The 15,760-nt window shown below is 39.2% G+C and overlaps 1 protein-coding gene across 1 annotated transcript in view; it reads left to right on the top strand.

Moving 5' to 3' along the window:
* sos2 (son of sevenless homolog 2 (Drosophila)) overlaps positions 1 to 15,760 on the top strand; it is a 41,089-nt gene that overhangs the window by 8,524 nt on the left and 16,805 nt on the right. The window contains exons 2-7 of the mRNA XM_004540030.3: positions 8,465 to 8,590; positions 8,841 to 8,972; positions 9,101 to 9,265; positions 9,354 to 9,557; positions 12,580 to 12,723; positions 13,957 to 14,067. Of these exons, the coding sequence (XP_004540087.1) occupies positions 8,465 to 8,590; positions 8,841 to 8,972; positions 9,101 to 9,265; positions 9,354 to 9,557; positions 12,580 to 12,723; positions 13,957 to 14,067 (882 nt within the window). The remainder of the gene's footprint in view (positions 1 to 8,464; positions 8,591 to 8,840; positions 8,973 to 9,100; positions 9,266 to 9,353; positions 9,558 to 12,579; positions 12,724 to 13,956; positions 14,068 to 15,760) is intronic.

Below are 15,760 nucleotides of genomic sequence, written 5' to 3'. Positions count from 1 at the left end.
GCAGTTCGCCTCATGTCCACCACCTATTGTCTTTTATTATCTGAATGTGAGCAGGGATAGGGGACGTGTGTATATATGTGCTTGCTTTTTAGCATCGTAGTGGAAGTTGTATCTGTTTATGTCTCAGATCTGTGCGTCTTTTGTGTCTGTGTATTTTTAATGTGTTTGCGTGTGCCTGTTGTCTCAGAGTTGATCTCTGCCTCATGGTTCCCCAGACAGTCTGGTTGTAATGCAGATGATGTCATGGCATGAATCACAAACAGTGACACATGCTCGGGTATAATAACAAGCCCCACTCCCACCTCTTCTACACACACACACACACACACACACACACACACACACACACACACACACACACACACATATATTACCTGCAACCTGAGCCTGATGCAGGGCATATATACACAGCTAGGAGAATAATCAATTGAATTAGAAATGTTAACCCTGTATCAACACCCTCCTGCCTCTATTATTACCTCCAACCTTTCTGTTCTCCTATTGTGAAGACACACAGCACCTGATCACACTACAACTGAGTTGTAACCAAGATGATGAAACTTGATGCAAGCAGATTTTGTGTACCACTGACCTGCATCTGTTTTTGCCTTTTGCATCCACTGCACTCTGATGTGCAGAACAGATTTTCTATTATTGGAGACAAGTGGATGAAACAGAAACAGGATTATTCAGCTGATGATTTGATGCGTTTAGTTATTCAGTTGTCATTGCATCTATTAAATGAAAGAAACAATAATAGAGTTTCTTATTAGCTCATTGGTACAATATAATTCCTGTATAAAAAGAAATAGTTTACATTTAAAAGAAAAGAAGAGTGATCTTTTCTTGCTCATATCATCGCATCTAGTAATGCAAAAATAAATAAGTGGCTTGGGTTTGGACTAAACAAAGGCCTTGTCGACCTCACTTAAGCTTTACCAGGTTTTTTTGTAGACAGGGTTTTCCCGAGTTTATTATAAGACTGGCTGAACACTGCAAGTCATGTAGACATGCAATGGGGATTTTTTTTTCAAAAAATTTATTTTTGAGACCAACGTTGCAAATATTCCATTGCATAATGTACCTCATTAGCATATTGTTCCTGTTTTAATGCATAAAAATGCTTAAAAAAAACAATTACAATTTTTAATAGCTAATATCCAACCATGAAGCTGAGATAGGCTCCAGTACCTCCTGCGACCCTGAAAAGGATAAGCGGAAGTGGATGGATGGATAATATCCAACCAGTTTTTTTTTTTTTTTTTTTCCTTTGATTACATCTCAATCAGGAGTGTCAAACCCAGTCTTTAAACCCTTAATATTTGTCACACTCTTAATGTTTGGACATCGTCTGCTATGGCTGTTCGATATAACGATATATATATATCGCATGACGATATAAAAACGTCTATCGTTTCATTTTATGCTATAGTTTGTTTTGTGGTGTCGCAAAATAAACTGTTTACAGCAATATTTTTTTCATCCTTTTGATGGTCACTGTAGTGGCTATATTAATTTCTTCTTTCTCGCTTTCTCTTACCGGTATATTTAATATAACCACACTATGGACTGACAAGCACCTGTTTTTATGCGTTGTGGTTAGCAACAACGACGGTAACACCATCGCGTGTCCGCTTGTTTATGTTTCACATTAGGGCTGCCACGATTTGTTGACTAGTCACGATTACGTCGATTATCAAAATCGTCGACGACTGATTTAATAGTCGACGTGTCGTTTGAAGCTTTGGAAGATCGCAAAAGACGCAGGAATAATAGCAGGATTTAAGAGTGTAATAACGGACTGAAACAGAAGATGGCAGCATTGCATGTACAAGGATGTCAGCTACCGTTAAACCCCGAAGAAGAAGAAGAAGAAGCAGCTGTGTCCCAGAATTCATAGCGCGGCCCAGCGCAGTTTCCAACAATGGCGGCAGCTAGTTAGTTTTAATGTTACTCTTATTATTCTTTCTGGGTCACAAAATAAACGTTTAACATATTTTCAGGCGAGAATGTAGCTGTGTAAACCTCAAATATCTGCTCAGTTTATCAGGACACCACATATTTTCAAAAGCGCTCCGACGTTTTCGGAGACATCTGTTACCCACTAGCTCGTTAGCGAGCCGGGGGCTAGGCTCACTAGCGCCGTGAGAACACCGGACTCCCCGCAAATCGTTTTCAAACCCACCACCGTCTTTCGCTACTCAGGTTAAATATATATGAGTCACTTAGATAACTTAAAATGTTATTGTTTGGCTTTTTTTTTTTAGTATTTTACTTGTTCCTGAGTAAATCAGTTTGTCTGAGATTAAAGTTATAGTTTTTACACAGCTGAATAAACGTCAAGCAGACAACTGATTATCAGAAGTGTGAGATGCTCCAGAATATACTCCAGTGTCCTGTTATATTTTAGATAGCAAGGAGTTTATTAAACTTCACCGAAACAATCTGCAAATTTCATTAAAATTTAATAAACTATCATCTTGTCTTTATTTTTAGTTAGCACAGACCTTAAACACTTAAAGCTGTAAGCTAATGATAGTTATATAAGAGCAGATGCTGCTGGTGCAATAAGCTGTAGTTTTACGTCCAATGGATGATGATCTGATTAGTCGACTAATCGCAAAAATAATCGGTGACTAGTCGACTATCAAAATAATCGTTTGTGGCAGCCCTATTTCACATAAACCTTTCACAATAAAGCTCAAGATCCTGTTGAGACTTTTCAAAATAAACTGAATCACGTGAAAGAGCAGATTATTTACGGATGAGAATTAAAAAAGAGCCGCCAGGTGCTTAAAAATAAACCTTAGACTCAAACGTTAGAACAGGCTTTTCCCCGCAGCACGCGTGTAATAAATACTCACAAAGAAAATGGCGGCCTTTACAACTTATGTCTAAATATGTATAGTTTCATGCATCGGTTAAAACACTCGACTCCAGGTACACTACGCACAGCTGGAAACACTTCACGCAAGACGAGCTGCCCGAGATTCACAGAATTTACAGAAAATGTTACATTTTTGTGATTTATATCGTTATCGGACGATAGAATTCTTATATCGGGATATGAAATTTTGTTCATATCGCACAGCCCTATTGTGTGCAGAGAAAATAAAGTTTTGAAATATATTGTCTTATTTAATTTTGTTTAGTCAGTTACGTCAGCTACTGACCACATAGTTTTCTCAGGGAGTAAATAAAGGAAATCTGTTTCTAAGCATCTTAATTAAAAAACAAAGTTTTTGTTAATACACATAAAATGTCTTTTTCTTTTTTTCTTTTTCTTTTTTTTAATGATTGCAGAACAATTTTGAAACATTCCTATAGTAAATGGCGTGAAAAAAACAGGAAGGTTTCTGTAATTTAATTGTTTATCTATTACTATGGGGTAATATGAATGGGAATGTTGGAGGTGTTAATCAGTAGGAAAAGCAGTTAAACTCGTAAAAATACACTTAAGTCCAAAATTTATGCCCTCTTTCACATTTTCCAAAGCTGTCCAGTCGGCTGAAATAAAGTCTTTCGTGGGCAGATTTTGGCCCCTGGTCCTTTATGTTTGACACCAATAGTCTAAATCATTTATTCCTGCATATAAACACAGTTAAATATAATTTCACGCACATACTGGCAATAATCGCTCCTCCCTCCTCGGTAGAACTTCACATACACAGCTTTCTTGTTTCTCTGTGTCGCCACACAATTAATGATTACTGTTAAAGTAGCTTTGCATTAATCCTATGTAACATTAAATTGAACCAACCCCACCCAACTGCAGCCTCCAGGTTTGAATACTTTTCTGGTGGAAACCCTGTCAAATGATTGTTGGACAACATTTTCGCTAACTTATGTGCTAGTTCTCCTCATCAAACCAGTCAGTCTGTGTTTAAAATTCCTGGCAGGCATGTAGACACTGAGTGGGTTTTGTGTGCCTCTGAATCCCTCTCCTTTTGGACCAGCCTGTCCAGTCTGTGTGTAGCATGAACCTGCTGCTGCTGCTGCTGCCTCCTTGTACATGCACATTAATATCTCTCAGCCTACTGCTATGAGCTGCTCTCCCTGGAGGCTTTGTTCTGTGCGGGTGGAGAGCGAGCAGAAGGGGGGGTTGGAAGAGAGAAAGTGAGAGTGAGTGAGCACTGGGACTTCCTGTACTCTAGCTTTTCCCCTCCTAATGGAGCTGACCCATGAAACTAAACACCTTAACATGGCATAGGAGTGTGTGCATGAAGCTTTACATATGGTCGAGGTGCTTTTAATTTCATTGTCTTTGTAGCAGTTGGGTGTAAACTACCAATCTAATTAACTGTTTCTATTGACTGATTTTTATTAATGATGAACCAGACTCCTCTCAGAAAGGCCAAGAATGTTTTTCTACAGCATGGCTCACCTTTGGGTCTCAATTAAATCATTTTTAATTTGGAAACTATCTAGTAAGCTTGTACCCTACTTTAAATTTTAAAGAAACATTAAGACCACTGAAAGTTGGTAGCACTTTAGCATCAAGAGGGAAAAGGATGGTACTGAGACTTCCTATGATGGCTTACAGATGGTGGAATTGACAAAAAGACAGGAGGCAGAGCTGAAAGTGACAGAGCTCAAGATGTTAAGCTTTTTATTGTGAGTGACCAGGAGGGTCAAGATTAGAAATGAGTTGATCAGAGAGATAGCTCAGGGTGAGTGTTTTGGAGACAAAGGAGCTTGGTAGTGTCCAAAGGAAGAATATTGAAAGACAAAGGATGTAAAAGATGAAGCTCATTGACAGGCAGAAGAGAGGAAGACCACAGAGAAGATTCATGGATGTGGTGAAGGAAGACATGCTGGGGGTTGGTGTGACAGACGAGGAGGCTACGGATAGGTTGAGATGGAGGCAGACCCCTTAAGGGAGCAACTGTTGATTTCCTTGCAATATGATGTTCTTCTAAGAACTCCTGGCATTTATGTGGGTGATTTGCCACCCACCTAAACATTGTTGATAACTTTTTCTTTGTTGGCCATGAGCTGCAACATCACCACCACCCAACTCATACTGTGAGGGTGAATATTTGGTATTTTTTGCTTGATAAATGGCACAAAAATTATGACAGGTATTATTAAAAAGATAATGCATTGCTTGCACTAGCTTTTCAGCCTTTGAAATATTGGGTATATATATAAAAATTCATAATGTTGACTAATCTTTTAGTTTTGCATCTAAAGTAGGGTTGCTAGATTATTACAGCTGCAGTACTTTAACACAATTACCCCAATACTGTAGAGGATTTAAGCCATATTTTTATTTGGTATAGCTCCTTGAGCTTTAATTATAGAGGGTTATTATGGATAGGCCAAGACAGAAGAAGGGGAAAAAGATGTGCTGAAAGGCAAAACAGAATGCGCCACAATAATCTCTTTATGTCGAGCGTCTTGCTTTAATATTTGCTGGAAGCCAAATCTGACATTGAAATTAAAATTAGAATAATTGCACAGCCCTAGTCTGAAGCATGTTTTGTGTACACCTTTTGTGGTGCTTCTCAGATTAAACAGTTGATTTTCCTACCCTGAGAATTTCTCTGCGTCGCAGATTCTCTGAGTTGAGCTGAATGCATTTCAAATTCAGGAGTTCCCCAGCCATTTTTCCACTCGATTACTTTCACTTTGCTTGCGTTTACTTCGATGTACGCCGCCAACTATATTAGACCTTGTTACATCCACTACCCATTAGGATCAAGTTGCAACAGTACTGTGAATAATACACTGAGCCACAGTCATACCTGCACATGCCACCGCTCTGTCAGTCCTCTCGTCAGATGTCCTTGTTGAAAACAGATTCACTTGGTGTCATTTCAGTGTAGATTTAGCATATAGCAACATTGTAAGAAAATAACTGACATACCTGCAGCTATTGAAAAATAAATTTATTGTGTTGTGAAAGAGGAAACGCAAACACACTGAACTTTTATGTATTTTTATTTCTTATGTTTTGTAGAAAATTGACCGTTAATTGAAATTAGTTAGTAACCCTACTGAATTTTACACTGAACTCCTTTTTGTATTGTACTGCGGGTGTATGCAGCAGTTTATTTGATTACGTCTTAAGCTCTGTTCCAGTTCTGTGCATTGTCTTTGAATTATTATGTTTTTATTCAAATAGCATTCAGTTTCATGTCTTTTTCTTACAATGTTTCCCGTCCCGACATTGTTGGAGATAGCCGACACTTGTTGGATGTGGGCCTCTCTGAAACGGGCCAACTATTCTGTGAATGGAGTCAGGGGAAACCCCCGTAGTTTCAGTGTGGTGACTCACAGCTCCTGGTGTCCTGTGGAATTTGGTCAAATGCCTATTTGTGGTTAAAAAGGATCTATCTCATAACGTACTTCTGCTTTGATATGTATTTTTTTTCCCGAGTAGAGCCTATATGTGTGGGATATTTTTAACTGTTAGGTCTTGTGAGTGTGCATCAAAACAGAAATGATGTACAGAAACCTCAATGAGACCAAGCTGTAGCTTCAGACTTTCCAGCTCCATTCGTTTTTGAAAAGCATCTGAATTCAGTTAATCAGAATGTAAACTAAAAGGAGGGCTGAGAAAGGGGTCTTTTATAATCCCCTAGAGACACTTCTGTACTCCTCTATTCTCTGATCATTTTTCTATCCCAAATAAATGAAGTCAAACTTGAGACGGGGGACATCCTGCTTTTGCTGAGTCTCTGTTAAGTCACAGAAGAGGAATGCATGAAGCGCGATCTGCATCGACCTTTTAACGGTCCTCTCACATTCCTTAATCCGGGGGCAAAGTTTTGTCATCATAACTCATCACTTTTACTATATGCCAGGGTAATTCCATCACTAGCATGTGAACAGGCTTTGTAAGAAACCAGGTTCATTTTCTATCCACCTCTCTGCTCGTGTTTTCTGCCACAACTTTTTTTTTTTTTTTTTTTCCTGCCACAACTTTTTTTTTTTTTCTCCTTCTCCTCCAAGACTACTTTGGATACTATAATAGTATCTCAACTGACAGCATTCCTGTGAGAGGGCACGGCCCAAATGACGGCAACTTTTGGGTAGCTGGAGGGTATTTTGGGGGCGGTGGTGTTACTCTCTTTCCATTAGTAGACCTGATGCAGCCACACCTTCTTTGTTGTCAGCATGTAAAATCACACCTTCTGTCAGGCTGGTTGCACCCTCAGGAGTCCCGCTGCAGAGCAAACCTGGGTGAATTGATATATCTGCAGAAAAGAGCTCTAAATCCTTTTCAGTTGAGATGATACTTGTTTAAAAGACTTATTGTCTTGCAGTTGATTTTGTGGAGAAGTATTCGTGTGTTCGATTGCTGATTCCTGATTTTATTTTATTTTTTTATAGGAAACTTATGAATCTTACTTGTTGATTTGTGTGCCATAGCCTAATCGCTTGTATGTCTTTTAGATTTGTTTCCAACCTTAAAAGCAGTCATTTTTACTTGTTTTTCAGTGTATAGATACATAATAGCTGGAGTTGAATATTTAAGACTTCATTGTAAATATTTAGTTATGATTATTCTCTGGGAATGGCTAATGCAGAATTATATGGATCTGTAGAGGACTGCAGGTACAATCACATTCCTCAGAGTTGTAATGTTTTTTGCCAGGTGCCATCTACACACCTCCTCTCCTGCTATGATGTCACTCTATCATCTGCTGTGCATGAGCTCATAGTCATCAGTGGTTTTATAGGGTCGACAGAGTTGGCTAGTTTCCCGTAAATGTAGGTACAAAACTAAATTTAGAGAAAGTATAGTTTTTAAGTATAGTAAGTATGAGTTTAGACATGCATTTGTCTGAGCTCCCTTGGAAGCAGCAAAAAGAGTGTTTCATTAAAACTTGCATTAGGTAACTTTTTCAGTATATTAAATGCTTTTTGTTGCCAGTTACTTAAGTGAGATGTTTCCTGATACTAAAGTTGTGTCTCATTTTCTGCAGAAAGTCATATGATGATTGTGTTTACGCCTGAGTATCAGTGAGCATCACTGGCTAATCATAGCTTAGTCATTTGTGGGCTTCATGTTTAACTCAGCTGAAGGAAAACAAAACTTATGTGGTTTCACATCAGAAGAAGAAGCTTTGTCCAATTAAATGTACAAGTGAGTTGTAATGTTCAAGTTAGTGTTGAATGAAACTGAGCTAGTAGATTTAGTGTGTGGGCTAAAATCTGAATAAACACCTTGTTAAAAAAAGAAAAAAGTTTATATTCAGCCAGTCATTGTAACTGTAGGCTGATGTAATTGTGCGTGAGGCCAGCTGAGCTGCATCATACCAGATGTTAACATCACTTTGATATATTAAACAGTTGCACTTTACGTCATGTCAACAGTGCCAGAAGCATGTTGGGGGTTTTTTTTCTTTTCTTTTTTTTCTGTCCTACTGAATGAAAAATAATATCACTCCACATTATGGTGACTGACAAATTTTTTGCCATATCTGACACTTATTTGTTTTTCTGTAACTTTCAGGTACAGAAGCAGGTCCACCCAAACCTGACAGCAAAGGAGGATGCCCTCCAGTATATCGAGGAGCTGATCTTGCAGCTTCTCAACATGCTGTGTGTGGCCCAGCCTCGCACTGTGCAAGATGTAGACGTAAGGCCTTTACAATCTCTTGTAGTATTTATTTTCTAAGTAGATATTAATGATATAAGGAAGAACAATGAAACAGATTGTGAGCTAATTTTCCCACTGGGTGTCCCGGCATTTTCCATTTAGGAAACGTATGATTCAACAGAAGCATTTCAAACACACTTACTTTATTTTAATATAAGTTCATCCTTCTTAATGTTTGTACTCATATTCTTGATGAGGAAAAGTAACATTTCCTCTTCTCTTAAATCAGGAACGCGTCCAGAAAACCTTCCCCCACCCTATAGATAAGTGGGCAATTGCAGATGCCCAGTCAGCCATTGAGAAACGCAGGAGAAGACACCCCTTACTACTTCCTGTGGATAAAATACATCCACTGCTCAAGGTAAGGATGCTTGACAGCTCGCTGTCCTGTTCATCCTCAGCGCTGTCCTCGCTTTTATTTTTCAACCCTTTGAACTGCTGTGTTATAGTTAATGTCTCATTGTGGGTTTTCCTTTTTTCTTTCAACAGGAGGTTTTGGGCTACAAAGTGGACTACCATGTGTCCCTATACATTGTGGCAGTGCTTGAATACATATCAGCAGATATACTGAAACTGGCAGGAAACTATGTTGGCAACATTCGGCACTTTGAAATCACCCAGCAGGACATCAAAGTGTCCATGTGTGCAGACAAAGTGAGAAGCTAAAGTTGTCAAACATGATTAGGAGAGAAGAATTTCTTTTCAATGACACTGACTGGTTGTCACTGCTACCTGTTTCCAGGTGTTGATGGACATGTTTGACCAAGAGGAGGATATTGGGTTGATGTCGCAGTGTGCAGAGGAGCCCTTGTCCTCGGGGGAGCTCACGTATGATGACCTGGTGAGGCTTGAAATCGCAGAGGAGCGGCAGTACCTGAGAGAGCTGGACCTCATTGTCAAAGTGTTCCGCAGACACTTCCTTCACTCCAAAGTTTTCACAAACGAGGTGAGGAACTTGAATTAAAAGAAATACACATGTCAGTATTGCTTATTTCTCAGTTTGACAAAAAAGAATCAGGTTACGACTTATTTAAACATAATGATTGATCTAATCACTGACCAGTGTTTTATAATACAAAGTAAACTGTTCAGTGAACACGATCAAGTCTTATGCTTACAAAATGAGCGGTGGGCAAAGCCAGCTTGGAAAACAGTTAGGTTTTCATCAAAGCTATTTCAGTCTAATCCAACTTAAGATCATCTAAAGATTACAACTAAAACTCTGTAATCGGCTAACCTTGTACTCAGCGTCATGAAGCAGTGTGAAATACTTTTTATACCTTTCATCATTTTTCTTTTCTACTTTTGTGTTTTTTGGGCTGTCTCTTCTACTAAGGCTTAGTATTGACTATCAATACTGCTTTGCTTACAGTATGACTTTATGTCAAAATGAATAAAGCATCATAATCTAAAAAAAGTATTGTCATTTCTCAATGCACTGTCCTATAATCGGCAGTCAGTATCAGCATCATACAAGAAACATGTCATTATGTTTGGCCTTAAAAGGTTACAGTTCCTCTTCATCACACAAAGCATGACCCATGCTCTCTGACTCATATATAGTAAACCTACTTTCAGCTGCTCCCTTATTCACAAGGGATTGTCACAGTGGGTTGATTTGGCAGTTTTAATGTTGGATACCCTTCCTGACACAACCCCAAAGGGATTTGTCTCTCCTCCCTCTTACTCAGTAAACAGCCATTAAATAGCAATTCATATCCTTCTTACAGAAGGCTAACCAAAGGAACTTTAGGTTACTTGCGTAACCACAGTTCTCAGAGTAACATGAGTGAGATGTCTTACTGTGGGATGTGCCTCCCTTCACATTTCTCAGAGGAATTTGCCTCAGTATGCCAATTCTGAATGGCTGGTGACCATGTCAGACTGAACCACCAACCCTTAAGTGGCTTGAACTACTATGCAGTCATTACTCAAGGTAAGCACTTATCATATTTCCCCAACAAGAAGGGCTGAGGCGAGCTTACGCATGTTACTCTGAGAACGGAGGTTATGCATGTAACCTAAAGTGGTCATTCTTGGCATTTTCAATGTCTCATTTTAAAGTCTCAAGTTAGCAAGTAGCCCCTTTATCCAAGTGAGGACACAGTGATTTGCACTGCTTGGGATACACTTTAAGGAAAGCTGTTCAGTTTAAACAAAAGGTGAGTGGTGAGGACCAGCTTGATGCTGCACAACTTGAAAACACTGCTCAAAGCTCCTGTCCAAAAAAGCATGCAAAACAAAAACAGGAGACTGCATGTTGAACCTTTTGTTTTTCAGATGTTTTTCAGCTGTCAAGAGGCACAAATGAACCAACAACTCCAGACACAAATGCCAGGTCAGGCTTCAGTGAAGCCCTGGATTGTTCGGGGGTAGACTTAGTGTTTGAAGGGGGTACTGACAGGCTTAGACTGTTAACAATGTCTTCAGAGATATGAACTCAACCTTGTGCGCTTTGATCGTCCCTGATAGCGTAGCCACTGTTCAAGAACAGTCTGATGCAGATCTCCATACACAGTGCCTCTGGGGAGCAGATCTAGGCCCAGATTCAGAGAGATCAGGACATGTTGCCCTCAGAAAAGGGAAATGTCTACTATTCCATGGGATCAGCTCATTGAGGAGTAGAAGCCCCATACAGGAAAAAAAACATACTCCTGCCTATGGACAATTACACTATATTGCAGGTTAAAATGAGCTCTAAAGTCAGAATAGGTGAATTATATCATGCCTGGAGAGCAGCACAAGCTACTTGAGGGTGGGTGGTTTGACTTGACATGGTCTTTTTGATCACAAGCCAATCAACTGAGATAAATGCTTTGAGGAATAGGCAGAGGTGTGAATTACACAGACAATGAAAGCACCAGTATACTTTGCTGTACACTTTTCCACATTGGTTGCTTTGCACGCTGCTGCAACATCATCACATAGTCGCAGATATGATGTAAATGTCTCGCTCTGCGACAGGGGGTAAGCAGTGAGCATAAAAGCGGCCGGAGTGGCTGACAAATGAGACATTGAAACATTAAAATTAATCTTAGGAATGAGAAAAGGACTTTGAGTCCAGCATTTTGTCCAAGGATAATTCAACATGCAGAACTAGGGAAGCCTGTAATTGAACCGTTAACCTTCCAGCTAGCAGACAACCCATTCTAACAGGTGTGTTTTTTTTTTTTTTTTTTTTTTTAAATGCTCTAAATTCCCTAAAAATAAAAAGGAGGAAATGTATAGGTAAGGGAAGGGATTAAACACTGTTTACAGTTTGAGAAGAACTGAGTGGAAAGTCGAGTTTAATGGGTCGCTGTGGCTTTGCATATTTTGGGTTGGGTAATTTGTGGTATCATTTGGGTGAGGAGGATTCAACTTTGTGAGGCCCAGTGGAATGCAGAACATGCAATTATGTTGAGACAGCTTCTGCTTCTACTTCTGACTGTGTTATGTTTTTGCACTCTGGTCAACTGATTTAGCCTCCTTAAAGAGGTGTGTGTGTGTGTGTGTGTGTGTGTGTGTGTGTGTGTGTGTGTGTGTGTGTGTGTGTGTGTGTGTGTGTGTGTGCTCCCCCCCCCCCCCCCAAATAAAGAGAAGTTGACTGGAAAAGGCAGTGCCGGCAGGGTTACATTACATCACAATCGTTCATGTATTTTCAGGGCTGGCTTGGGTAGATGGCTGTGGCTTTTTGGGGTTTTTTTTGTGTTCTCTTGTAAACAACTCATCTAAGTTTTAAGTGAGAGACAAAAGGAAGGAGGGCGGAAGTGTGGCCTGTTTGTTTTGGTCTGAGATAAAGGTGCTCTAGTGTGACATCCAGTGGATCTTAATGTCATGCATATAATCTTGTAACTCTAGAAAGACCTTTCACTTATTTGTGGTTTCAGCATTGGAGGATAAAAATCCTTACTCACAGCAGTTTAACATAGCTACTCGTTTCACACCACAACAGTGAAACGGGCACTCATGTTGTCCTGTCGTTGCAGGATGTCGAGGTGGTTTTCAGTAACATCCTAGACATCCACGAGTTGACTGTGAAGCTGCTCGGGTTGATTGAGGACGCTGTTGAGATGACTGCTGATGGCAGCCCTCATCCGTTGGTGGGCAGCTGCTTTGAAGATCTGGCGGAGGTATGAAGTCACTCTGATTTTCAAATCTTAAAACACACAAGTTCACAATATTTGGCGCGGACCAAATATTGTCTGAGCTTTTACTAGTATGGTTGGGAAATACACAATATGCAATAAACTGTACAAAAAACAGTTTTGGTACTTTGTTTTTGTGTTGGGTTGTCATGTGGTTGTTAAAAAAATGTAATGCATGGCTTGAATTTATTAGATTTGTTGGAAATCCGTTCATTCTAAACCAGCATGTCAGCATGAGTGCATCATTCTTGTTTTAGGAAAATATAGAAACAAAAATAATTCTTAGTTTTTGAGAGATTATTTCTCTGACGGATAATTAACAGCAAACTAATCAAGTCAATCTAGGATTTACTGCAGAAAGAGAAAAAGTTTGTAATTAAATTAAGTTTCTTCATTTGATTGCTCAAAAAATTGTCATTATTATCCAAGTCAGAATCATAGACCAACAAATCTAACTAATAAGACAAAATTAGTTTTTATGTTTTATTCGATCACATATTGGGAAAAGCTGAGCGAAAAGCTGTGCTAACGACGTCTTGAAAAGCTACTTTGGCCAGTGGTTATAAAGGTATTTCTCCATATAAATAAAGAAAACGAAGCTTGGTTCCTAGCAAAAACTGCTTTCTCAGGAAAGCAACTTTCAAATCGGTTTCCTGAGAAAGAAACTTTTAAATTGTGTTCTTGAGAAAAGCAACTTGAAAGTTGGTTTACCACAACACTTCTGGTACCCATAGTGTTATGACTAAAGAAAAAAAGAAAAAGGAAAAAAAAAAAAAGACGCCGCACACTAACACAAAAACAACATCCAGCCATTGTAAAATATGGTGGAGGTAGAATCAACATTCGGGCTGCTCTGTTACTTTAGGGCTTGTATATCTTGCAGTTGTTGATCAGAATAATGGATTCAAAAGGATATGAGGAATTTCTAAGGAGGACATTAGGACAGCAGTTTAGGAGACTGTTAACGGAAACGCACACAAATAAACAACAAAATGGGTGAAAAGAAGGTTAATTACTGAGGATCTTTTCTAAGAACTAAGAACATTCCAATGAAACCCATCTGTTTGTGTAAAAACACTTATTACTGTAAGTCATTACTTGATTAACTACTTTGTGTAACTTGTGGTTATGATGGAGACGGCGCTGATGACTCAGATATGACACCGTCTTTCTGTGATGTTTTTCTTAAGACTTGTATTATTCTGCATGTGTGTGCAGGAGCAGGCCTTCGATCCCTACGAGACTTTGTCTCAAGACATCCTCGGCGGGGAATTTCATTCACATTTCAACAGCTTGATGGCACGACCAACAGTTGGCCTCTACTTCCAGGTAAGAGATTTCATAAGAGTTTGGAAAGGTGACGCTCGGGTCTCTACATTTGTTTGGTTTAAAAACATACTGTCAGATTTATACAACCTCACATCCACAATTCAAAAGATGGGCCCATTGGACTGTTTCATGAAAATATTTGCTCATTTTGAATTTGATGGCAGCCACATGAATCAAAAGCTGGGACGGGTGTGAAAAAGGGACGGAAATGTAATCGGTGCTGAAAAGAAAATTACATTTTGCAACTGGTAACAAGTGAATAAAACGATCGGGTATTAAAAAATAAATCTGCATTGACAAATCGTGGAACAACTTCAGAACAATGTGCCTCAAAATTTAAAATTTTGAAGTTTCTTTTGGGGGAAAACTTGGATGCTGTCTCTTCCTCACTAAAGCATTAGAAGAGCTTCTGACTTGACATCAGGGCTCAGTTCAAAAGGTGTCATCTCTGATAACATGTGGGGCGCATTAGTGATGATGGATTCGGCAGTTGGCACATCTGGAAAGGGGGCATAAGCCCTAAAAAGTATATACAAGTTTTAGAGCAACGTATGCTTCCGTATAGACATTATCTTTTTCAGGGAAGGCCTTTAATATTTCAGCAATGCCACATGCTAGAGCTACTGTAATGGCATAGCTTCATAGATAAGTCCAGGTGCTGGAATCCTCTACAGGCAGAAATGGGACAACAAGTCAAGCAGCTGCTCTCCTCAGTGCCCAGATGTTTACAGACTGTTGTTAAAAGCAGAGGGGATGCTACACAGTGGTAAACATGTGTAAACATTTTTTTTTAATATTCTACTGTTGGTTTATGAGATTTGCAAATCATTGCATTCTTTTATTTGCCATTTACAAAACGTCCTAACTTTTTGGAACTTGTGTTACAGTGTGCATTTGAGTTTTATTTACTTTGACTTTGTATTATCACTAGGTACGAGAATTAACGGTTACAGCTGTTATAACTGAGAATCAGTTCTTTCTGTCAGTGCCAAAAATAAACTTTACAGACTGAAAAATACTGTAAAATAAAAAAGGGAAAATCTGTATTTTTTTATTTTATTTTTTATTTTTTTATATGAAGGTGTAAGTAGGTCATTTTGAGTTTATACCCAGCAAACATTGTTTCATTATTTGTTCCTGTTCTGCTTTGAAGTCAACCTGCATGCCGGGTGGAATTCCTCTTAATATCGCCGAGTGCATGTCATGACATATCCAGCGTCCTGTGTACAGTTTATTCGCTGCTGCTGCATTGTTTTATTTGGACATTCCTCACAAGAATAGCATTGAATTATGCTCAGTGGGGTGCAGTTTGGCAGCCTTTGAAGATTAAATATTTTCTGGTGTTTTCTCAGGCCAAAGCCCAGTGAGGTGGAGTGCTCACATGATGCAGCATCAGAGCTCCAGAGTCACTGTAACACCACTTGCAGAATGAGACTGTTTTCTGTTCTTCTTTTTTAAGCTTTTCAAAACAAGTGTCTAATTTTGTTCTAGTCAAATTTCTGTTTGTTACGAATCATCTACCTTTAGGCTTCATTTGTATCTTGTTGGCAGTGAGGAAACCAAGTCTGGCTGAGTGAGTGCCCTGCAGCCTTGCCTGTACCTCATTTTGAGGCCTCGCTGTGTTTATTCGTGAACCGCTAGACTAACCACAGTTAGAGTGCTGGCACAGTCTTCTGATTATTCACACCTGGTG

This window comes from Maylandia zebra, linkage group LG19, assembly GCF_041146795.1.
Source record: "Maylandia zebra isolate NMK-2024a linkage group LG19, Mzebra_GT3a, whole genome shotgun sequence".
NCBI lineage: Eukaryota > Metazoa > Chordata > Actinopteri > Cichliformes > Cichlidae > Maylandia > Maylandia zebra.
Note: the sequence above shows the minus strand (reverse complement) of the source record. Positions and strands in the feature narration are given on the sequence as shown.